The sequence below is a fragment of the Corapipo altera genome, unplaced genomic scaffold (assembly GCF_003945725.1).
Source record: "Corapipo altera isolate COAL_440 unplaced genomic scaffold, ASM394572v1 64, whole genome shotgun sequence".
In the NCBI taxonomy this organism is placed as follows: Eukaryota; Metazoa; Chordata; class Aves; order Passeriformes; family Pipridae; genus Corapipo; species Corapipo altera.
The window spans coordinates 11,650,123-11,674,454 of record NW_020884893.1 but is presented as its reverse complement, the minus strand read 5'-3'; the positions used below and the strand labels follow the sequence as shown (position 1 = coordinate 11,674,454).

The 24,332-nt window shown below is 47.4% G+C and overlaps 1 protein-coding gene across 2 annotated transcripts; it reads left to right on the top strand.

Moving 5' to 3' along the window:
* Nucleotides 1-5,334: 5,334 nt before the first annotated feature.
* Nucleotides 5,335-23,447, top strand: RPN2 (ribophorin II). 2 transcript variants are annotated; one of them, XM_027646038.1, is made up of 18 exons: nucleotides 5,335-5,370; nucleotides 5,468-5,673; nucleotides 7,096-7,191; nucleotides 7,881-8,056; nucleotides 8,697-8,772; nucleotides 9,157-9,291; nucleotides 11,061-11,237; nucleotides 11,582-11,700; nucleotides 12,045-12,150; nucleotides 14,521-14,612; nucleotides 14,740-14,854; nucleotides 15,177-15,371; nucleotides 15,888-15,974; nucleotides 16,476-16,571; nucleotides 17,713-17,788; nucleotides 18,692-18,821; nucleotides 20,525-20,609; nucleotides 23,064-23,447. In XM_027646038.1, exons 1-17 carry the CDS (start codon nucleotides 5,358-5,360, stop codon nucleotides 20,574-20,576), a joined length of 1,947 nt encoding a protein of 648 aa, XP_027501839.1. In that variant the 5' UTR covers nucleotides 5,335-5,357; the 3' UTR covers nucleotides 20,577-20,609; nucleotides 23,064-23,447. The 2 variants fall into 2 exon arrangements, with proteins under 2 accessions (XP_027501839.1, XP_027501840.1); XM_027646039.1 differs by lacking the exon at nucleotides 20,525-20,609.
* Nucleotides 23,448-24,332: the final 885 nt, after the last annotated feature.

The window sequence follows — 24,332 nt, the reverse complement described above, 5'->3', positions numbered from 1 at the left end:
GGGAAATATTATCAACTAAGCTGGGATTTCTAACACATGCAGGGGTTTTGTGGCAAGTCCTCCCCATGCCCATCAGCACCCTCTGCCCACACTCACGTGCTGCCAAAGCCAAAGGAAGGGCCTTCTCCAGTCATTCAGCATCCCATCCTTTCCCTGGCTGGCTGCTGCTTCTGTATCACTGACAAAGCTTTGCCAGTGACTTGCCCATGTCCCTTCTCTGGGACTGTCAGGAGGACACTGGGAAGGACCTTCCCACCCATTGCAGGAGGCAGTGCAAGGGGTGGTGATGACTTTATTCTCATCTACAAGAGAGAGGACCCCAAGCTCACCCCCAGTGATACAGCATCACTTTGGAGCCTGTGCTGAACCATCGCCATCCACCTTCCCTGCTTTCTGAGCAGGGCTTTCCAAAAGGCTTTTGGAGACACTTTGGGTTGTGCCAGAGTATCTCACCCTTGGGGATTTCATCACTGAAAGTGCTGTAGGAGCAGGGAATAACTACACTCCTCATCTCTGGACACTATGGAGGTTGGAGGGAGGCCTGGAGCTGCTCAGCAGTGGTACCCACAGCCCTGGCAGGAACTCGATGCTGAGCTGTATCTCAGAGCTGCTGCTCCCAGAGTTTGAGTGCATCTAGCACGGACCCCAGCATTACCTCTTGGAGGACTTTCCAGCTCCAAAACCTCTGGATTTCCAGCCTTTCTAGGGAGCAGTTGGCTGAGATGAGTTTCCAACAGCACCCATAAGCTTCCCCAGCCACTGTTCCCAGGGCACGTGGGGGGAAGATGGGTAAATCTTCCCCACATCAGGGGCACAACTTTGGGCTTCTTGCACATCCCCAAAGGAGGGAATACCAGGAGCTGTGTGTGGCTCATTGTACCAAATACATGGGAAATATCTCCAGGCCTGAGAGGTGGGATACATCCCCAGGCAGCTGCTGGGGGCTGCCTGTGGGGGAGGCTTCCTTGGGGCAGCCAAGCTGGAAGTGCTGCTTTTCGGGGCCAGCTTTTTGCTTTTCTTCCATGGGCTCACAGAGGCAGAACTGGCAGTTCCCTTTCCCCCTGCTTTGTATCTAAACAAGCTGTCAAGGGTTCAGCAGCCACCTCTGCATGGGGCCAGGTCCATGAGGGTGTTGTGAGAGAGATGATTCTCCCCTTCTTGGGGGCCAGGTGGGGCAGGGACGTGCTGTCAGTGGGAATGCCTCCAGAGCCACCCCTGGAGAGGTAAGCTCTGATAACTGGGAGGGATTTTCACACAAAGTGACCCAGGAAAAGCAGCAGGTCAAGTGGTAACATTTCACCTGTCCACTTCATCTCATGCAATGGAGAGGGTGGTGTATGAGCTCACTGGGTGTCCTGGATGGGTGCCTCCCTTTCCTCACAGCTTCTGCTGCTACTCCCACCTCCTTCACTCCATCTCCCTCTCTCCAGCAGAGGGAATCTGGCCAAGGAGCCCAGATCTGACATCATCTCACGAAAACAGGGGAATTTCAACATGTACAATGAGAACAATGCAAACAAACCCTTCTGTTGAAGGTTTTCATGAGTTCCCATCCTGTTCCCAGCTCCCATTTATCCCCCTGCCCAGGGCTGGGGGTGCTGGGATGTGGGTTGCATTGTTGGGGTGGCACAGAGTGGGGGGCTGTTGGTAAATCCCTTTGCTAACAGGAGATGATGCTGTCAGGGCTCATGTGGGGACTGTGTCCTGGGAATGCTGTCAGGATGATGCAGGATGCTGGAGGTACTGCCAACTCCAGTCCTCCCAGCTCTCTGCCCCTAGAGGGACTGGGCTAACTGGGAGAGCCCCACAGCAGGCAGTGCTCCAAAGGAATGGGGAACTCAGGGGTGTGAATCAGGTTTGGGTTCAGGCAGCCTGGCAGCCCTTCATCCCTCCTGCCAGGGTGGCTGGTGGGGCACGGAGTGGGATGGGGAGGGGAGGACAAACGGCTCTGCAGAGAAATGAATATCAACAATTTATTAAGACCTAAAAAAAAAAAGTCTCCCAGCTGGGATTCATCAGGGAGAGCTTTCCAGGAGTAATAAGGAAAGCAGGCCCCTGCCAGCACAGCAATACCTTCATGCTGGCCGGGGTGAGGTGTGTTCGTGGGAATGCAGGTTGGGAAGCTGAGCTCCCATGGAGCAGGGACCAGAGGTGCCTCTTCAGTGGGGCAGGAGCTGCCAGCCAGGGAAAGCCTTGAAGAAGGGCTGTCTTTGAAAGCTATTTGCAGGCACTTGGAGCAGGGGCTGTGTCCCTGCGGGCAGCCCCTCCACCCAGAGCCGGGCTGGGGATCGCGCTCCCATTCCTTCCCAGGACTGGTGGTATTAAGCCTAAAAAGGGAATTGTTGGAGCCTTTACCAAAGAAGGAAGGCTGGCTGTGCTGCTGGCAGGCAGAGCTGGGGGGAGGGATGCCACAACACAGCCCACAGGTCTGGGGGCTCCCTCCCCTGCTTGTCCTGGGCTCCCCTTGAATGCACGGGGGTCAGATCCAGCCCAGAGGTGCTGTGCATGGCCCTCCTCGGAGCCAACACAGGGATAGAGCTGCTTGAATCCTGTGCATTGCATGCACCAGGTGTGGGGAGGCAGTGCAGGATGGGACCTGCAGTAAATTCACCCCATTCCTGCCTGCACGAGTTTAAGCAAAGCTCCCATGGGGCAGAAGGAGGAGCCACACCCCAGCTTCTTCCCAGAGTTTTCCTCCAGCCTCCACCTTCTACCTTCCATCCTTCACCTTTCATCCTCCATCTTCTACCCTCCACTTTCCACCCACTATTCTCCATTCTCCATCTTCCACCCTCCATCATCCACTCTCCCCCCTTCCTCTTCCACATCCATTGGCACCAAGTGGGACAGCAGAGGAGAGCTCTGCCCCAGGTGTTCAGAGACCTTCCACTACCCTGCACCCCATGGAGGTGCCCTGGCCCTTCTGCCCAAGCTGGCAGAGGTATTCCACATCTCCTCATCCCTCTGTCCTTGTCACCATCGCCAGCTGAGGCTCAGATAGAGCCAGGCAAAGCACCCCATGGCTGGAGAGCTGTGCCCCGAGGCCAAATCCTGCCCAGAACAGTGAGTGCTGCTGTCCAAAGGTCCCAGCAAGGACCAACCAGAGGCTCTGCCCCAGGTGAGAGTATATACCCAGGTGAGTGTATAAAATACACTCCCAAGGTATTTTATAATGAGGGATTGCAGCTCTTGATGGTCTGCAGGTCAAATGCACAGTTATTAGAACTTAGTAAATGTGGTTTTAACAACCATCTGGCTCTTCTCTTATGCACAATAACCATCCCATTACATTGAAATAAAATCCACATTTAAGGCACTTAATTGCACAAGTGGCCTTTAGCTTTTTCTCTCTCATCTCGAAAAAAAAAAAAAGCCTTCCCATTTCCATCTGTCACAGCAGAAGAGCTCAGCTGTGGGTCTCCAGCCTCCTCTTGAGGCTGGGCTGGTGCATGTGGGGTGTTTCAGCCCTGGAAGAAGGCACTGGAGCCAGCCAGACACCCTGTGGTCCCTGAGGAACCTTCCCCCAGGGCAGTGTTGGGGTCAGCCACCCTGCAGCCTGCTGGAGGGGTCCCAGCATCCCTAGGGATTGTGTGGGCATCTCCTCATGTGGACTAGAGTAGGGCAAGGGCAAGGGCAAAGACTCATCTGATGGCTTGAACAGAAGAGAAATGCCATTTCCCAAAGGATTTTAAGTTCATTTGAGTTTGGCTTTGTTCCAGTTGTGGGCAAAACATCTTCCCCTCTGCCCGGTTTCTCTCCAGGAAGGGCAGTGGAATGGGAAATGCCAGCATAGCTGGCTAAAATGTGTCACTCGGTTACTGCAAAATGTGACTGATGTGATGCAAACCCAACTTGGCAAAGCAAAAGCCTTTTCTCAGACAAAATAGCAAAATTAGTCACTCTGATGAAGGACATTTTTTTCCTTCCCCCAGGAAAGCTTCAGTGACAGGATTTTGCAACACATTTCAGAGGAGCTACATCTCCCAGGGAGAATGGGAGAGGAGTAACCCAGTGCAAGGGAGCATCCTCAGCGTGGGAGATGCTCAGAGCAGAGATGGGTGCCTGTATCCATCCGTGATGGATGGTGCCATGAGCACCCATCTGTGCCATGAGCATCTCCTGTGCTGAGGTGGTCAAACACGTTCGGGCTCAATAATTGGAGGGTTTAGGTGAGATTGGTGGCTGGGCCTGTGGAAACCAACCTGTGGCCAGCACATCTTGGCTGGGGTTTATAAACCATCAGGGAACCTTCCCCACCACACCTCAGTGTCACCCAAAGAGGAGCCACTCCAGCACAGAGAGAGAAGCAAGGGCAGAGCAGGGACCAGCCTGATTTCTCAGCAGTGGCTTTTCCACATTAAGCAGCTCCATGGCTCCCTGTTTTCCCCCAGCAAGGCCAAGAGCCCTGCCCCCATTACACCAAGTGCCCCAAACCCCAGGGCGAGCAGAGGCAGCAGGGTGGGTGTGTCAGTGGGAGCTGCACCAGCTCCAGGGGATCTTTCCCAGAAAGCAAAAAGCACAAGTTCCCAGTGCCCTCTGCAGGAGGAAGCACAGCCCTTTCCCCCAAATTTTGAGGCCTTCCAGGAGGGCAGTGAGCATGGGAGGGGTGTCTGTCACCCATGGCTTGCTGTGTCCCCTGTGGGGACACGGACCCAGAGGCCCACCTGCCCATCCCCAGGGGCTTGCACACATGTTGATGTGTGCAAATTACATAACTTTTTTGTTAATTAGTACTCGACCCCCTATTTGCTGTTGTATCTGTATTGCTATAGATACAACTATCTGTTGGCTCAGATCTTGGGGCGCTCGGTGTCAGTCCGACAGGGCAGGGCACGGTGTGTGCAACGACAGCATGGCACGGCACAGCGACAGACAGCGCGACACGGTGTGACACAGCAGGCCATGGCCTGGTACGGCTCGGCATGGCTGTGTACAGCGTGAAAACGCCAGGGAATGACACAACGTAGCGTGTCGCGACATCACGTGTCGCGATACAGACCCCGCACCCCGCGCGCCACCCCGCCGCGGCCCCTTTAAGGCGCCCTGGCCAATCAGCGCAGCCCACATCCCCGCCAGGGGCCGCCCCCGCGGGCCGCCGGGAGGCCCGTACCACTCCCGCCGCCCGGGGGGGAGCCGCCGCTGCTGCTCGTTGCCTCGCGGCCCCACCGCGGCCCCGCTCCCCGCCCGCCCCGCTCTCTGTCACAGTTTCTCGGTGTTCGCAGCGGGTGTGCGCGGGGCTGAGGCCCCTCTCGTAAAATATGCCGTCCCTCCTGCCCCCCTGGTGGAGCGATGGTGCGCGCCGGGGCGGGGCGGGCGCGGGGCGGAAGCGGTGCCGTGGCGCGGGCAGGGGCGGCATCATGGCGGCGCCGGGTGAGGCGCGGACGGCGGGGCCGGGCCGGGCTGGGGCGGGCGGCGCGGCCTCGGTACCGCGGGGAGGGCCCGGACTAACTCAGTTGTCTCTCTGCAGGCCCGCGGCTGCGTGTGGCGGCGGCGCTCAGCCTCCTCCTCCTCCTCCTCGCCGGTGCCCGGGCCCTCGCCCCCAGCCACCGCCTCACGGCCCGCGACCTGGCGCGGCTGCGGGCGGCGCTGGAGCGGCCCTTCGCCGACGTGCGGGCCGCCTACTACTCCATCGTGGGGCTCGGCAGCCTCGGGGTGCGGGTGGCGGACGAGAAGGTGAGCGGGGCTGAGGGGCTGCAGCTCGGCAGCGAAAGACGAGGTGTAACGAAAGTGTCCGGCGAGCTCTGCTTGGACAGGACCGTGTGGGAAATGTAAATGTCCTTAGTAAAGGCCGGAGAAATCAGTGGTAATTACCGGCTCTCGTACATGTGCTCTTTGCATAAATTGCGCCTTTCTCCGGGCAGTAACATGCCACGGGCGCTCCTACACTTCCTGCCTTCTAAGTGGTGTCTGCAGGGCTCGCTCCTCCGTATCAGTATTTGTTTAACCTCTTTGTGAAGAATTTCCCTGCCTGTGGCATGTTTGCCTTGCTGTCCTGTTAAACAGAGCTCTCATCAGTTTGTTTCAGTTCGAGTACTGAATTCAGCCAGGTCACACCATTTCTGCTTATAAAATATGATCCCTTGTGTGCCAGCACCACAAAGTCTTGTGGTATCAACATGATTCTTACTGTGTTATGTCTTTGTGCATTTCTTGTTTAAATATTGTGGGGTTTCTGTGTAACAACCTCCTCACACAGGCACGTCTGCTCTATATGCATAGTCATGTTTACTTGTGCACATGGGCTGTAAATACAAGTGCGTTCTTTCCTCATAGATTCATTAGAACAGGGGTTCTGAACCATTTGGTCTTAGTTTCTTTTTGAGTGTTGCACATTTGCACCATAAACTCTGAGCTTCCTGAAGATGTTGTGGTTTACTCCTTGCTGTGGCAGGTTACTGGTCACCTGTGGGCTACACTGGGAATTGCTGCTTTCCTTTGTGTCATTGTGGTTGAGTTTTTTATTAGTTCATGATAGCACAGCCTTTGCTTCTGGAGGTAAACAGTAATTATTTATTTGTTCTTGAGGTTTAGTGGTGAGGCTTTTTCCTGGACAGCGCACTTCTTCACGGGGTTAGACTGTTTAAAAGGTGGAGGTAGTGAAAAAGAACAGCTATGTGTAACACTTGAACATGTATCACAGGGTGGCTGGTGTTGGAAGGGACCTCTGGAGATCATCTAGTCCAGCTCCTCTGCTACAGCAGCTTCACCTCGAGCAGGCTGCACAGTGTGATCATGTCCAGATGGGTTTTGTCTCCAGAGAAGGAGACTCCACAGCCACTCTGAGCAGCCTGTTCCAGTCACCCTCCCTGGCCAGCTGGCAGGGTTCTTCCCAAGGCATCCCAGGGTCCTTGTCCCCCAGGGCACACTGATGGCTCGTGGAAGCTGCCTGTCCACCTGGACCCTCAGGTCCTTCTCCACAGAGTTGCTTTCCAGAAGGTCATCTCCTGGAAGGCTCTCACATCGGTCAAGCATGATTTCTCCTTGCTGAATCCGTGCTGGCTACTCCTCATAGCCTCCTTTTCCTTCCTGTGCTTAGAGATGAGCTGTTCCATCACCTTTCCAGGGATGGAGTTAACTTCTGTTTCTGTTTCACAGGCTGCCTGCAAATTCATCAAGTCTCACGTGGACTCCAGCAGTGTTGAATCCCTCTTCTATGCTGCCCAGTCCATCCGAGTCCTGTCTGGCTGTGAGGTGAGTGTGGAGCCCTGAGCTCTGCAGACCGATGTGATGAGCAAATATTTGCCTTGATGTTTTTCTTGGTTGGTTTTGTGCATAGCTTCTGTTTTTGCTTTCTTATAGTGGGTTGTACTCTGTTATGCCTTAGGTAAATACTGGGCATAATCTACACAAGGCAAAGTGTAAAGATACAACACAAGTATTTGGTCCAGGGTGATTCTGAGGGGATGTTTTTCAGTTAAACACTGGTGGCTAAGAAAAAAGGCAGCACATTTTATTCTCAGGACCCATGTCAATTAGTGACTCTTTGGGTGGATAACAGACTGTTTGGATGTGAACCCTGGTGCTGGAACACTGCTGGATACAGATGCAGAGCACCCTTGCTGAACTGGGGTGGGTTATCTGAGCCCCATTTGCCATCAGTCCCACACACCGCTACACAGTGATGTGATGCCACGTGAAAAGCATGTTATGTGCCATGTGATGCACGTTACCAGGATAAATCTGAATCCTGGATTACCCTGACTTACTGATAGTTGACAGCAAAACTTAGGGATTTCAGTAATTACATTGAAAGGTAATGAATGATAAAGGGGTTTTTTTCCTAAAAGCTTACAGTAACTCACCAGTGTTTTGCTCCAGGAGGGAATCAGCGGTGAGAGGCTGTGTTTCTTTCAAGTGTGAATCTCTGTGTTCTTCCTCAGGTCACCATCTCAAACGAGACCAGGGAGCTGCTGCTTGCAGCTGTCAGTGAGGATTCCTCCATCACCCAGATCTTCCATGCTGTTGGTGCCCTGAGTGGCTTTGGCCTTCCTTTAGCATCCCAGGAAGCTCTTAGTGCTCTTACTGCTCGTCTCAGCAAAGAAGAAAATGTGCTGGCGTAAGTCTCTGACAGAAATGATTCGTTGTTCATCCTCTAAGCAGTTGGATTTTGGAGTAAAGAATATTTTAACACTTAATGGTTGTAATACAGATGTAGTAGAGTGTTGTGTTTTCATTTGATGTATTTTTCCAGTTCATTATTGTTCCTCTGGGGAAAAATATGTTTTGGGACTATTTTCTGTGTGATTTTGCAAATGAAGCAGAAGGCATCTTGGCATTTATCACCCAAGAATTTTATAATTTTACTGTAAAACAAGAGAATAAAGCATCCCTTAAAAGCTGGGGAAGAAAGGGAAACTTTAATATTTGCTTTGTGGACTAAAGAAAATGGATTCCTGGAAGCCTCAGTAGTAAGTCTGGGATCTGTGCTGTGCAGGGATCAAAGTTTGGTTTCTTCTCCGCCTTTGAATCTATGAGTTTGTTGCAGTGCTGATGCTGCTAAAGGGACATTCTGTAGTGAATGCTCAGTTCATGCTAAATAACTTTAGATTCGTTGTCTTGAGTCAACTGAAGGCAGGAACAGTTGTTTTACACTTCATTCAGAATAGGAAATGAAGTTTCTTTTGATTTAAATGATGTTTGGCTTTTAAGGAAGGAATAATCATACACTTGTTTGGTTTTGTTTGTTCTTGTTTCAGAACCATCCAGGCTTTGGAGACAGCATCTTACTTGTCCCAGCAGGCAGATCTAAGTAGCATTGTTGAGGAGATCGAGGTAGGAACACACTATGCTCTCTAATTATTCAGAAATTTGCTAGACATCTGTAGTACTAAAATATATATTAATGTGAAACACAAAATGAAAAACCAACCTGGCTAATTGCTTGCTGCATGATATGGCTTGGCTTGGCCCTTCCTTTCAAGCAGATAATTCTTTTATCTGTTTCACAGTGGACTGAAACATAGAAAGTCATGACATTTAATTATAATTAAATCCACTAAAGGCTGGAGGTTTCTCTTTCTTCCTGTTTCTAAATGACTATTACAAAATATATCAGTGATCCCATACAGGTAATTCTTGATTACAGGCCTAACAGTAGAGGTAACTTCTGTGGATCTGCTAGAATGCAATTTAAATTTTAATAACTCTTTCTGTCAGGATCTTGTTGCTCGCCTGGATGACTTGGGTGGAGTTTACCTGCAGTTTGAAGAAGGAATTGAGACTACTGCCCTGTTTGTTGCTGCTGCCTACAAGCTGTCAGACCACGTGGGTACAGAGCCAGCAGTGAAGGAGGTCTGTACCTGCCTTTTCCTCCCATGCACGCTCCAGCTCACAGAAAGGATCTGCCCAGTCCCTGTTGTGCAGTGCAAGAGCCCAGTGTAACCAGGGAGAATTCCTGCTGGAAAAAATAATGAGCATACTCAGCAAAAAGGGACATCTCATAGGGAGTCTGTTTTTTTTTTTCTTTTTCAAATGTATAGAAGGAAAGCAAAAACTTGTCTAAAATAAAAGTGTTGGAAATTTCTTTTGAATTTGGTTGAGCTAGAAATCATTACTGCAAGCCATCCACTAGGTAATTTTTAAAGGAGTTAGATGTACTTTGGATTGAGAATCACAGCTCCCTTAAGCATGAGCTGAAGTGGCAGGGTTGAGACTGAAGCCAGTGTAAGACACCTGAGTTCATTCCTGGCTCTCTTCCACACTGCTGCCAAACAAACTAATGCAAAGTACTTTTGATGTCATTTTTGAGGTGGTGATTCTGCTACACACAATTCCAACTGTCAGCATCCAAATGATACTTAAAAAGAAAAGGCCAGTTAAGGAAGATTGTTTAGTGTTGTTTCAGAATTGTGCTGTCGGAAGTGCTGTTGGGGCTTAAAAGCTTTATCTCTGGCAAATAGTGAGAGTGCCTCTGGAATACCACAAAACTGTCTTTAAAAAACAGTATGTAGTACTTGAAAAAATAACTCCCTTCCCCCCCCCCAACTTTAATGATAGTGTCAGTTGCTGATTCGTGTCTGGAGCGCTGCCATACCCTCCACAGAAATGAAAAACACTGCAGGATTTGCACTGTGCAGGGGTTCTGTAGCATTTGTCTGAATGCTTTCTCCAGTTTTGATTTTGTTTGGTGCTGGTCAGTACAAGCAGGAGGGTGAAAATTTGAGATGCAGTGGATTTCATTTAAAAGTGTTCTTTGTAGGTCATTAAGTTGTGTGCCTGTTGCTTTATTGGGGACTATGTTTGATTGTACTCATTCTGATTAGAATTTAGCCCACAATCCTTTGCTTGGATCAAAGTGCAGGTAGCCAGTCCCTGTTTTCCAGACTGGCAGGGAGTGATGGAAGAAGCTGAATAATGAGGCATAGCCTGCAGAGTGTGGCACAGGTGCACTGACCCTCCTGAGTCAGACTGCAAAACCAGCTGGGGGGATGCAGTCCCACTCCTCCTTTGGAGAGAACAAATTAGCTTTGGCACACCCCAGAGCCAGAGCTGGCTCTGTGCTCCTGGTGGTACTGCTTTAAGGCTAATCCTCTTAGCTTGAGGACACTGCTGAGCCTAAGGGGATAAGCCTGCATGGGTCTAGACTGGCTCCTTCCAGAGCCATTGGGGTGCTTTGCATCACTGCTCCGTGGCCTTCCTAGCCTGGCAGGTAGCCAGGACGTGGAGCCTGGTCCTGCTCCTCTGTATGAAGACAGTTGTAAAGCTCCTGGAGCCAAGGTGTCTTTTTGTAGCCACATGCAGTCTGGGTAGTTGAGCTGACAACATCTTCTGTTCCAAAACACATCCTTTGGAGAGGTGGACCCCAATTCTGGTTTTGCCTGTTTCTAGCACAGTTACAGCCATTGTGGTTGGAACCTCCCAGCCAAGAATAAGAAAGCACACGTGATATGGGGTAACCCAAAATTAACTACCTCTGGAATAACTTGAATTATTTTTAAAGCAAATGGAAAATTAAACAGTCTTTATGAGTGATGTTTTTATTAATAACATTACACTGAGCCAGTTTGCAATGTTGTGGTAAGCTGCCGGTGCTTACATGTGATTTTCTTTTCCTTTTTCAGGATCAAATTATCCAGTTGATGAATGCAATTTTTAGCAAGAAGAACTTTGAGACACTCTCAGAGGCCTTCAGTGTTGCCTGTGCTGCAGGCTCCTTATCCCAGAACCGCTTCCACTTGCCTGTCATCGTTGTCCCCGAGGGCCCTGCGGCTGTGTCTCACCATCAGCCCATACTCAGGGTGAGTCCTTAGCCCTAAGCTTGGCTCAGTCTGTAATATTGTAGCTCTGGGTTGACTGTGTAAGGTGATACCAGGACTCAGGTTCCAGTAGATCTTTAGTGCTTTTGTGCAGTGATTCTTAGGAATCTCTGCTTAACCAGGGCTTACCAGACACTCCTTGAGAAGTCAGTCAGCTCTTTTACCAGCTTCACCTTTCCCTGTTATGTGAGGAAGAACAAGGGAATCCAGGATGGTGGGTGAGGGAGAACTCTGGTTTGGAGTACAGAGAGGTACTGAGTTGTCTGTGCTCCTGCATTCTTCCTGGGACAGTGGGTTTCACAGAAATGCTGATGTTTCTCTTGTAGCTACAAGTGACCAATGTTATGTCCCAGCCACTGACTCAAGCTTCTGTAAAGCTCGACCAAGCCAAGTCTGTGTCTAGCAAAGCCACTATCCTTCAACAGACACCATTTGTTCTGTCAGGGTAAGAAAATAAGATTGTTTTCAGTTGGTAAGGCAAACAGGTGTTACTTAATCAGTGTTGGACTTATTTTCCTTATGTATTCTTCCACCAGAAAAATGTTTGTGTGATGGAAAACTCAAAATGCTGTGGTTGTGTTTTGTTGGTGAGGGGTGACTGAGCACGTTGGACAGTGATGGTGAATTTCTGTTGCTTTTTCTTTTGATTGGGAGTGGGAAATTCCAATGTTCTTCTGACTTTGGGGCAGCTTTGAAGAATTCTCTTCCTGCTGCACTTCGCAATGTCAGTTTTATGCTTAGTGTCCCATATTTGGAGGCTTCTTAACACCTTGGGTTTTTTTGTTACAGGGATTTCTTTGAGCTGAACTTCATGAATGTGAAACCTGCAAGTGGATATTATGACTTCTCTATCAGTGTAGATGGAGATAAGAGATTTATTGCTAACAAAGTGGAGGTGAGTGTGCTCTTTGATGGCATTTAAATTCTGTGCCTGTTTGCTGAAACAGCATTTTATTTACATCCATGAAGGATGTTGCTTAGTTGTATGGGATTTTTATCACATGTTTTTCTGTAATACTTTGGGTTTTGACTCAGGATTATGACCAGTTACCAGATTAGTATATGATCAAAAGGGATTTGTGTAAATTTCAAACCTGACTTATCACTTACATGCTGATCTGACAGCGTATGAACAAAGGGTAACAATGCAAGTGTTTATGTGGCAACCCAAAGTAGCTTTGCAAAAATTATTATTAAGAGTGTTAGTTCTTCAGAGCATTCCAGATTTGAGCCAGTAAATCTCAACGCTTGGCTACCAGTTGTCTGGTGATTGCCTGATGTGTGGAAGCCGAGTACTGTTGTCTGTATGAGCTCTAGAGCCCTAGAAAAGAGTCAAGGGGGTCTTTTGGCATCTCTGAACTGTATATACTGAAGATTTTGTCTCTTCTTTTCATGCATACATAGCCACCTTTTTGGTGGCCAGAGCTATTAGACCAAATCTTTCTGAAATACAGTTTTATATAAATGCTCAGTTTTCCTTTCCTCAAGCTTGTTACAGTGAGCAGAGTGTGACCTCAGTGACTGTTCATATAATCACCTCAGTGTCAACAGCTGAGAATGCTCCTCTCCAATGAGTTCTATTCCCAGGGTTAATTTTTGCTCTCGATCACCTATTTAAGGAAACAATTAGCTTTTCAAATCTTCCAACATACTCAATACTCAGCTTGGAGTGGAGGAAGAAGACATTTATTTACAGCTGCTGACCTTTACTCTGAGTATCCATCTGATGCTGCCAGTGCAGTAGTAATGGCACTCAGGGGTGTCAGAAGGGGATGGATTGTTGTGCTTAAGCTGGTGCTGGCACACGGAGGCACCACCAGGAATGTATTAGCACTGGCAGCTTTGTGAGAACCACTGCTAATAAGACACATTGTTATGGGGGAGGACTGCTGGGGAACTGCTTTTTTTCCTTACTGTTATTAGCATTAATTGTCCTTAATGCACCATCGTTTTGACAGTAATGAGCTAAACCAGTGGGTTATTACTCTGCCAGAGATGACATTTCCTGGCATTAAAATATTTGAGAGATGTTTGTGTACTGTGCTGTTGGAGGGGCTGTGTGCAGCAGCTCTGATTTGCCTTCACGTAACTTTTTTTAAATTAATATTTCATTAGTCCATCTTTCATTGCTCCCATCCTGGAACAAAGTAGACCTTTGCTAAAGTTAGCTTAAATCATCTGCATATTAATGGACCCATTTTCAAGGGTAACCTCTCTCTTAAATTACACTTTTTGTTGTAAAGGAACTGCCAAGATGGTTGTGTTTGAAGTCTGACCTGAATGGTTTGGTTAATGTTTTTATATATTTTTCCCACAGGTTCCCTGTGAATTATTTTTCAGGCTGAGGGTGTGGGGCTGGTTCACACGAGCAAACCTGTAATAACAAATTGTAGTATAAGATGAAAAATATCTTGGCAGTGAAACTTTTAATTCTCTGGGGGAGCATTTGTAAGCTGTGAGAACAAATGTGCTAATTAAAAACTATGGGCTGCAGTAACTGCTTATGTTTGAGAGAAGGATTGAAGTCAGTCAAACCCACCGAGGCTCACTGCCTACATGGGCTGTGGTTTGGGGCTGGGGAGAGGGCAGGAAGTCATTTCTCTGCTTGGAGTTTATACTGCACTTAGCACAAAGGAGTGTGATAAATGGCAGGGCTTTATTGGCTGCCCAGCACTGAATGATAAATGCTGTGGCCCTGAAGGAAAGCTTGCTGAACAGAGTGCAGGGCTGCAGGAATGCTTTGGCCTGCTGGTAATAAAATCAGCAGAAACCTGTTGGGCTTTAGGAGCCCAGAGAGGCAGAGCTGGTTGCTGTCTGGAGACCACTCGTCTCCAGTTGCTGTCCAGAAAGCAGAAGTCCAAAGGCACAAGCAGTTTGAAGTTGTACCACACGTGATGTAATCTTTAATAGCTCGTTTCTGCTAGTTCAAAAGGAAAACTGGTTGGATCTGGATAGTTGGACTGTTTCATTAAAAACAGTTCTCCAAAGGCCATCTAATTCCAGCATGCCTGAGGAGCTGGTGGAAGCAGTCTGCAGAGCTGGCTGCTTGTGCAGGAAGGAAGAGGGTGGCTTAGGGTTAGTGACTGGTGCAGGAGCTTTGCCAGAAGGTAAATTGCTATAGATCATTCTGTTCAGGTTAGGCTCTCTCTTGGGCTTAGTGTAAGACCCTCTTTGTTGAAGGGGGACAGAAGCATCTGCAGTGAACTTCACCCTAACTGGTGTATGTAGAGTGCTCTGAGTAATTTTCTGTTGTGTTTTGTTGCAGCTGAAAGTAAAAGTTTCCACGGAAGTTGGGATTACTAATGTAGATCTTTCTACTGTGGATAAGGATCAGAGCATTGCACCAAAAACAACCAGGTAAAATGACACAGTGGGTGTGATCCATTAAGGGCAGCTCTGGCTCCAGACAGGAGCCTGGATTTCTGTCAGTGCCAGACCTTCTCTTGGAGATTCACCTGAGTCCTCTTTGGTTTTTAACTCCTAGGGTAGCTTACCCAGCCAAAGCCAAAGGCTCCTTCACTGCTGACAGCCATCAGAATTTTGCTTTATCCTTCCAGCTGATAGACGTGAACAGTGGAGCTGAACTCATCCCTCACCAGGTTAGGACGAATTTTTGTCATTGCTGTGACACCAGGATGTTCCATCATGAAGCACCTCGGGTGACAATTGCTCTTGAAAAGATTTGATAGGTTTTGAGAAGCCTTATGTTTCTGACATGGTCTGTGAAGATCACTGATCTCAGTAGATGGGAGATTCAGATTGTTTTGTGTGTGTTAAATGAAACATCTGGCTCTGGTGCTGTGTCGTATTTAACTCAACAAAGTGAGGGTAGGTAGCCTGCACTGTAAAAGCACACTTCTGATTTTTTTAATATAGATTGTTGGCTGAAAAAGCCCTTGAATGTTACAATGTTCCTTTCAGACTTTTGTCCGACTTCACAACCAGAAGACTGGCCAGGAGGTGGTGTTTGTTGCAGAACCAGATAACAAGAATGTGTACAAATTTGAACTGGATACCTCTGAAAGAAAGACTGAATTTGACTCTGCCTCTGGTACCTACACTCTTTACTTGATCATTGGAGATGCCACTCTGGAAAATCCAATCCTCTGGAATGTGGTATGTAGCTGGAACTGGGGTGATGTGGTTTTGAGGTTACTGGCAGTCTGACTAACAGGAGGGCATGGTACAGATCTGGAAGAAAAAAGCTCAAATGTTTTGTTCTCTGTAGTGAACCAGAATCCTTCTGGCCATTTATGGGCTCTGAGGTTCATTTTAAGTTTTGAAGTAAACATCACAGCAGGACAGAAATGAACTTCCAGTTCATCATGTGGTGGAGCAGAAACTGCAGAACATTTATGAGTTTGATTGTAATTTCACAGCAAGTTCTCAAGGTTTAACCTTTCTGTTCTCTCTCTGCTGGAAATAAGTCCAATTCTTATTTGTAGGTGATTGGTATTACTGCCTCTGTTTAGGAGAAGCTGCTTCTTAAAAAATCTGGTGGCTTTTTCTTAGGTGCCTGTAAAAATCATGTCAGTGGTAGATTGGCAAATAAGGAAATAGGCCACAGTAATGGAATAGCTTTTATTAATACATTAAGGTCAAAGTTCATGAAGCTGCACGATTTCATTTCAGGCTGATGTTGTGATCACATTCCCAGAAGAGGATGCCCCATCCACAGTTCAGTCCAAGAACCTCTTTGTTCCCAAACCTGAAATCCAGGTACAGTCAAAGTTATGTGTGGAGATGGGCAGCTAGTCCTACTGTTGTTATTAGTTCTCATCATAGTTGATTTGTAAGTAAAGTAATTTAAGGAAGACCAGAGTTACTGCTTAATGGAAGGAGCTTTGTTGCAGTCCTCTGGAGTATGAATACATAAACTGTGTGTCCTACCTGTGAGAGAGCAACTTGTGTCACTGAGAAGATTCAGAGATGACAATTTGACCAGGTGACTGGGTAAGCACCACAGAAAGGTCTCTGCTTCATTCCAGCCATCTGTGCTGGTGTCAAGTGAACAAGTGCTTCTGTGAGTGCAAGGAAAAGTTAACTGTGCAAGAGATCAAATGTGCAGAGACTGGAATAGACACTAAAGAGCCAGTCTTTGCCTTAAGAGGAATGGTTCTCTTCCAGAGGAACGTGTGGGAACAGCACCAGGGCTCCTCTGAGGAGCTGAGAAGCTACTCTGTTGGAATACTCCTACTCACGAGTTGGTTTTGTTTGCAGCACCTCTTCAGGGAACCTGAGAAGAGGCCTCCCACGGTGGTCTCCAACACTTTCACAGCGTTGGTTCTTTCCCCGCTGCTTTTGCTGCTCATCCTGGTGAGTGAACTGGGCCCCAGAGGAACATCACCTTTTCCCAGGCAGTCCAGAGTCACTTTAGGAGACTGGGCAGTTCAACTCTTACTAAAGCTCCTGGTTAGTCATGACTGGCACAGCAGTGCTGGAGTTACAGCTAGCAAATGTCAGTGCAGAGCATTGGTCTGGTTTGATTGTTTGAGTTTATAGTCAAAACAGAAAAACACTGCTGCCAAGTGGAAGTAGGTGGATGGGTTTCTTCAGTCTGCTTCAGCTGGGGATGGTGAATAACAGTGGGCAGATTAAGTAATGTTAAAATTCCACAGGAAAAAAGCAGGGATTCTGCCTCACACATAATAAATCTATCACAAAATCTGTGTTACTTAATCCTATCAGGTTGATTCCCATTTATGGACATAATATTGGAGTGTCTGTAGTTGAAACAATCCACTGCTACTCAGTGTATCATTAGGGCAGTGTTCTGAACTTAATGCAAAACAAAATCTCACTGAGGCAAGTTAAATTATTCCTTATTTGGAAGATGAAGCTGATTCCAAGAGTAATTTCCCATTAGCTGGTCTCACTGAAAGCAGGCACTCAGGCAGTTGTGTCCCCTGCTCACTGGAGTTCACAATATACACGTTGATGACACTTTAATAAAAAATCTTATTGCTGCTGCTCCTGCTTCCCATGCTTCATGCCTTTGTCTTTTGTACTCCAAAAACTACAATTGTTTTTATGAGCAAACATCTTATCTGTAGCTGGTTTTTGTCTGAGTCCAAAATGAGAACCTTACCTTTTTGTTTTGGTCTTTTAAATTGAAATTAATTCAGCTGGATAGAAATAGCAATGTCAGGTGTTGGGGTTTTTTTGCAATCTAGATTTGGAGCAGTTCTTTCTCATCAGTTTAGGATATTTGAGCAACTGCATTAGGGCAGTCAGAAGCAACAGGAGAGATTTTCACTAAAGGAGCTCAGGAGTGCTGCCTTTAGCAAAATTACTACTCTTGCAGTAGTAAACAAGTGCTTCTGTAGAGAATACACTGAATACAGAGAGTTCATTGAAGGACTTAAAGCAAACAGGCTTGAAAGGTACTGAAGTTTAAAATAAAAGCTTGTGTTCACAAGGCTGTTGTAACTCAGATTTTGGGTTTTCTTCCTTTTAGTGGATCAAGATAGGTGCCAACATCTCCAACTTCAGCTTTGCTCCCAGCACCATTGTTTTTCACATGGGACATGCTGGTAAGTGTCAGAGGCTTTCTGCTTTGTTTGACCTCCTCACCTGGGAGTTACAGATGAGAGCCTGTGGTTAATGGGCTCGTGGTCTATTAACTATAATGACATAACAGCATAACATTTGTTCTCTTGTTTCCATCTGCCTTCCTGCTTTTCATGATTGTTAATATGGTGATAAACCTGTTTTGGCCATCAGCTTATAACAGCCATCATTATCCGGGCCCCTCTCTCACACCATTTATCTGTACTTAATAGAACTTCTTATTTCCAGAGGTCACACTTTCTTTATTGCATGTTTATCCTCTGAGAGCAGGGAGGTTCTGTGGGGATTGAAACCTGTGGGACTCTGTTGGCAGTGAAAGGCTACATCTTTTCTTTAAAGCTCTTCCCATGAGAGCACTTCTGTTTTTTTGGCTGGACCAGGTTTTTTCATCAATTTTATTGTGCCCTTGATCACACAGTTATTTACTGTCTTGGTAGAATTTCAAAAACATAGCAGGTTGGGACAACTTTAGATCTGCTGATTCCCAAATGTCCTTGTGTTTCTCAGTCCAAGTGAGTGTCATGGAAGCTTTATAGAGCTGTAAGCCCTTACAGATGTGTGAAGGTTAATATCCCCTATTGAAATCCAGAGTAACCTCCTTTTTTTAATAGCCCTTTATGTCTATAATATGTCCATAATTCTGCCACAGGAGGGTTGGTTGCAAGCTGTCCATCACGTGTTTTTTGTGTGTGGAGGCCCAGACACCATAATTCCCTGGCAATAATGTAGAGTCTTTAGATCTGCCATTCAGAGCTTCAGAAATGAGATAGAAACCAAATGCTTAGGACTGGCATTATGTTTGTTCTGAGGATAACAAATATTGGTCCTTGAAATGCAGTTTCAGCCATGTCTTTTTTTTTCCCCAGCAATGTTGGGGCTCATGTATGTCTACTGGACTCAGCTCAACATGTTCCAGACGCTGAAGTACTTGGCCATTTTAGGTGGCATCACATTCCTGGCAGGCAACAGGATGCTGGCTCAGAAAGCTGTGAAGAGGTAAGGAGGGAGCTGCTTTCAGCATCAGTGGGGGGGAGTTGGTGGTGCTGTCCTGTGCCAGTGGCTGAGAGGGCAGCAAACTCTGCTCTGGGTCCTTAGACCTCGTGTGTGGGGCAGGGCTGCTCAGTCCCACCTTCCTGCCTGTCTCCAGAACAAGGGCTTGAACTGAGCAGGGCAGTTCTCTCCTGCACAGAGAACGGGCCACATGGCACGAGCTGGAGCAACCAGCACAGGGTTGGAAGTGTCTGTGCTTTGACATGAGAAACCCATGTTTGGCAAGGTACATTCACTGACAGATTTGTTTTACTACGTGGTAAGTCAAGCTCTTAGAATATTGTTAGATTATGAAAGGCATTGTAAATGCAGGAGAGGCCCAACTCTTCAGGAACTGTGCTTGTTTTAAGGGGAGGAAGGTAGGGCAGGGGTACCTTACAGCAACAGACAACAGGCAATGCACATGAGCAAACCCAGGGAAAATTCTGCTAGATAACCAGGGATACAGGATTCATTTCTGTACTGGCATTGGACTGGTTCTGGACACTTGTGTTTTCTGCCGTGCAGTGCCTCATGACTGCCATGGCTTGGGCAGCCAGCAGGTTGCTGACCCAAGCTTCCAGTGCAGTGCACTGATCAGAGGACACACTACCCCCTCTCTTTCACTTCTGCCAGACACAGTTCCATGTGAGACTTCAGCTTTAGCCCTTTAGGACTAATGTGGCATTTTGTTTTGAAGATGATCTTGCTGACTTGCTTTGCCATCAGACCTGTGCTTTTCTTACTTTCCCCTTTTTGAGCTGCTGGAATCTTATCCCTGCATACCTATCTGCATAGATATCCCTGGGTTTTCAGTTTTTTGATTGCACTCCATTAAAACCAGGACAAGAGATGTAAAAAAAAAATAAATATAACTTTAAGGGGGATTGTATTGATTTGTTGTCTTTAAAACATGTCAACTTGCATGGCTTTAGCAGGGAGGATGATTAGTGTAATTAACCCTTTCCATAGTGTCTTTCCAGCTTTCTCAGCCTGGGTCTTTTGGATATCCAGCCTCTCCACTGTGGCATTTTATCTTGTTAGCACAACAGTTCCTACTGTGATTTTCTTTCCAGTGGCGCTATGTTATGTCATTTAATAATGTTTCTTTTTTTTCTTTAAAGAGTAATGATAAAATCATTATTAAATGCAGATTGCCTAGGATACAGATTTAGGGGAAAATAATACAATGAAGCTAATTTCTAAGTATCTTTGCTTAACCAGGGCTTCTGTTAGCACATAAATGCAGCTGGTTGGTACCTGCTTCAAACCACTGCAGGGGGTGTCCGTTTGCTTTTTCGCTGTAAATGACACGAAGCTGCAACTACAATGGCAAATTTGAAAGTAAAACTTCTACCTGAGGCTAAAGTGAAACCTTTTGTACATGACTTTAAAGTTCAAAAAGACATCTTCTTGTTAAGGCTCTGCCTGCCTGTCTCAGAGGCTGAGGTGCAGTGACAATTAACTGGATTGCACGTTGAGGCAAAGCTGTGGAGGCGACTGGTGGGCGTGGGAAGGGAGGGGGACTGTATAAACCATCTTGTTACAGAAGTTACCAGAAGGCCTGGTTTTGCTTTTTGCATTTCTGTCGCTGGCTCTGATTCCTGGAGCAGGGCTGCCTTCCTCCTTCCTGTCTTCTCTGAACCTCTCTCCCTCTCTCCTTTTGGCAGGATCGCTGCAGAGCAGAGCAGTAGGTTGGCAAAGTATAGAACGCTGCGGTAAAAGGGGGTTTGCTAGTGACCAGCTCTTCAGGAAGTAAGGGCCTTTTTGGATTTTGCCTTTCCTGGGCATGCTGCCTGTTTCATTTCACCTCATCACTCACTCCTTTTGCAAAAAGATATGTGAACTGAAGCTGCTTCCTCCCAACATCGCTTACTGGCCTTTGGTCCTTGGCTGCAGCTGGGTTGGCATATTAGCAGGACGTGTTCTCTGAGACTAAATTGCATTTGTGTGATTTCCTTAATTGTCTGAAATCTGCATGGTGATATGTGCACATGTAAATATAGCTGTCCTGAGCACCAAGCAGCTCTCAGGTGATGAAATAAAACTAGTTTAAATAGTATTATCGTTCCCATAAATAAATTACTGGTAATGTTGGCTGGAGGAGGACGTGATGGAAATGGCTGTTTCATCATCCTGCTGCTGGTACTGCCTATTCCCATCCACAGTATTCTGGTTCTTCAGCTGCCAGGCACTCTGCCTGCTGAATTACACCCTTGCTTTGGGTGGTGAGAGCTCTGCAGCAAAGCCAGGTCAGCACCACCTCGTTCAGCTGAGAACACGACCCAGTCCCGGGGTCACCCTCCCATTAGAGTGAACTGGCCATGATGGCTCAGGCAGCAGCAGCTCCCAGCCTCCTCCATTCCATACAGTTGTGTGATAGGTCTCCATGATCATTTACCAGCTCAAAGCCCTTCATTTCCTTTCGTTCCAAGAGGTAAGGTCCCAGTTTGCTCTGTCCACAGTGGTGTAGGAGGCAGGACTGCTGGCATTCTGCATGCTACCCAGTTCTGAGTGTGTGTGCATGGGGGCTTCATTCCCTGTTCAGTGCACTGGTTTGTTGTGGGGAAGAGGGAGAGCATCTGGGATGGCTCCTGTGATGGGACAAATCAGTGCACAACATGCTGCACTGGTGCATCTCCTGAGGATTTGCTTTCTCTCACATCTGTGGTCAGTGCTCCAGGCACACACACACACTGCATTGAATGGAGCTCAGGTTTTTTGGTGCAAAACAAAACCAGCGTGGGAGTGTGTGCCACACAAACGGTGTGCACTGTGGGGGCAGCAGCTGTGTGCAGATCAGGGAGTGTGGAGGATGGTTTCATGGAATTTACACGTGAAGAATCCGGCATCATGTCCCTCAGAAAAACACCCTGTTAATGTCTCTTCTCTCCCTGGAGTGTTTTGAGGTATTTGAGCACAGAACAAGCTACAGCAAGTTACTGGAGAGGAACTGGAGATGGCTGTTACTTGTCCTACTAAACAAATGCTGGGTTTGCATCCTGACTGTGTTTGGTGGTGCTGTTCAGGTCCCTGGATGCTTCTTTTTAACATTGTTTTGGGCCTGTGTTTTTCAGCTTTTTAGTAGTGTGTTACCAAGTGCCTCACCAGTGTGTTCTCCACAGCCTGCATGTTTTCTGTGTCTCAGCCCCACCAGGGGCTGTGAGTAATCCTGGAAGATCACAGAATCACAAAATGGCTTAGGCTGGAAGGGACCTTAAAGATCAACCAGTTCCACCCCCTGCCATGGGCAAGGACACCTTCCTCTATCCCAGGTTGCTCCAAGCCCCTTCCAACCTGGCCCTGGACAATTCCAGGGATGGGGCAGCCACAGCTTTCTCGGGGCAACCTGTGCCAGGGCCTCCCCACCCTCTGAGTAAAGATCTAATCTAAACCTTCCTTCCTTCAGTTTAAAACCATTGCCCCTAGTGGTGTTGCTATCTGCCCCTATAAAACATCTCTTTCACTCCTTTTTCTAAGCCCCCTTCAAGTCCTGCATGGCTGCAGTGAGTTCTTCCCTGGGCCTTCTCTTTTCCAGGCTGAGCGACCCCCATCTCTCAGCCTTTCCTCAGAGCAGAGGTGCTCCAGCCCTTGGAGCATCTTTGTGGCCCTAGGATCTTGTTATCCACAAACCTTAAGTTAGGTTTTGCTGCCGTGTGCAGTCACAAGCATTTTTCTCATTGCTGGGTTTTCTAATACCCCAGACACATGAGTTAAGAGTGTATTGTTACCAGCTCCTAGGGATGGACTGTCAAGAGCTATGCTTGTGTCTGGCAAAAGAATCCCAAAAAGTTGGATCTGCTGTGCTAAATTAGACTACTTCACCTTCTTGGGGACATGAAGATCTTTGTGTTTACGTGGACCAATGATTCCCAGCAGGTGGATTGGCCCTGTTAAAAGTAGAAGTTGAGGTACCTCCAGGCTTTGTATTCAGCCTGGGTTTTTTTGTTCAGTTCTGCAATTTAAAAGGCTTGTTCATCCCTTTTGCACCAGGAATTAACGTTCATTTTTTCTGACCATTTCCATCTTCCTTGTATTCCATCCCCCATTCCCTTACAGTACTGGTTTTGTCACTCCAATAAGCTGCTTTTGGGAAGCTTGTCTGACAAGCTTTCTTTGAGAGAAGATGAGGGGTTTGGGGACACTTTTGTTGTGCAAGGAGGTGCTTTGTTGCCTGGAAGAGTTAATTTTTGGGGTTTTTCTTTCCAGGACACAGTAGTACCAGAAGAATGGAAGAAATGTGGAAAAACAAAGCAAACGCCTTCAGAACAGAAGTGAATAAATAACTGAAAGACCAAAAGAAGGAAGGCAGAAGATGATTTTTTTTATATGTATATATATATTGAGTCAAAAGGGTGCCAGTTAAACTTTTTTAAATATCTTGATTTTCATCACTGTGTTCCTGCTACTGGAGTGCTCTTCATATGAATCTGGAAAATCTTTTTTTCCCTGGATCCTTCCCCTTTTTTTTCTCCCAGGACATTTGAATTTCCTTTCGAGAAAGAGGAAGAAGAAAATACAGTTCTGCCTTTCCCCAGATACCCTTTCCTCATCCTAAAGATTTGTGAATAAAGAGGAAAGAATGGTCCTGAATGTTGTGTTTTGGCTGTGTCGGAGGCGGTGATTGGAAGCTGGGCTCACATGGGAATGAAAAGAGCTTTTTCTGGTGGGTAATATGTGTGTGAGTCACTGCTGTGTGTGACGCTTCCTGTTCTTTCATGTGCTTTCCCAGAGGGACGTGTTTATTGGGGGGGACTTCCCGCTCCTGCCTGTCCCCTGTGTGAGGCTGTGGGCTGCCTTTCTCCACTCATGGCTGTTCTCTCCCACTCCAGGCTGTGCTGAGCTGCTCTGGGCCCTGGGGGTCAGGCAGGAGGAGCCCTTGGAGAGAGCCAGCTGTGGTGCTGGAGTGCCTGTGTCTGACCCGGCAGGTTTGGGGGTCCCTTGGGAGGGTTCACTTTCTTTCCAGCCTCTGGAGCCACTGTTTCACTCCAAGTAAGAGTTTGATGGACGTTGTTGCTTCTGGTCTTCTGTGAAACCAAAAGCCAGGAATGTGCTGGTTGCCACGTGGCCACATTTGAATTACTCGAGCTCTAACTTCCCAACGAGTTACTCCCTTCAGGACCACCAAGCATGTTGAGGCAGCAGATCTGGGCTTTATTGAAGAACCCACTGGTAGTAATAACCAAAGGCCAAAATCTCCTCCTAATGAGCAACTTCCACATGGGAAACATAACAATTACTCCCTTCCCTGCATCCCTGTGTTTCATCCCGTGTCAGAGTAGCTTCTTTAAAGGCCTTTTGGCAAAGGAACTTTATCAAATTTCCAGGAAACATATCAGCAAGAAGGCATGTGGATAAAGGGCGTGGAGCTGAATCCTCCAAAGCACTTCACGTGTGTGACATGACTCCATTTTATAAAATCCACTTTTTCTCTTCCCCACTGTGGTTACTCACACTTAGCTCACTGTTCCTGCTCTT

What these genes read in the sequence shown, in the direction of transcription:
- RPN2 (XM_027646038.1), top strand. An exon ending in TTATTGCTAACAAAGTGGAG is followed by an intron (nt 12,151 to 14,520) that starts GTGAGTGTGCTC and finishes GTTTTGTTGCAG; the next exon opens with CTGAAAGTAAAAGTTTCCAC. An exon ending in TTCCCAAACCTGAAATCCAG is followed by an intron (nt 15,975 to 16,475) that starts GTACAGTCAAAG and finishes TTTTGTTTGCAG; the next exon opens with CACCTCTTCAGGGAACCTGA.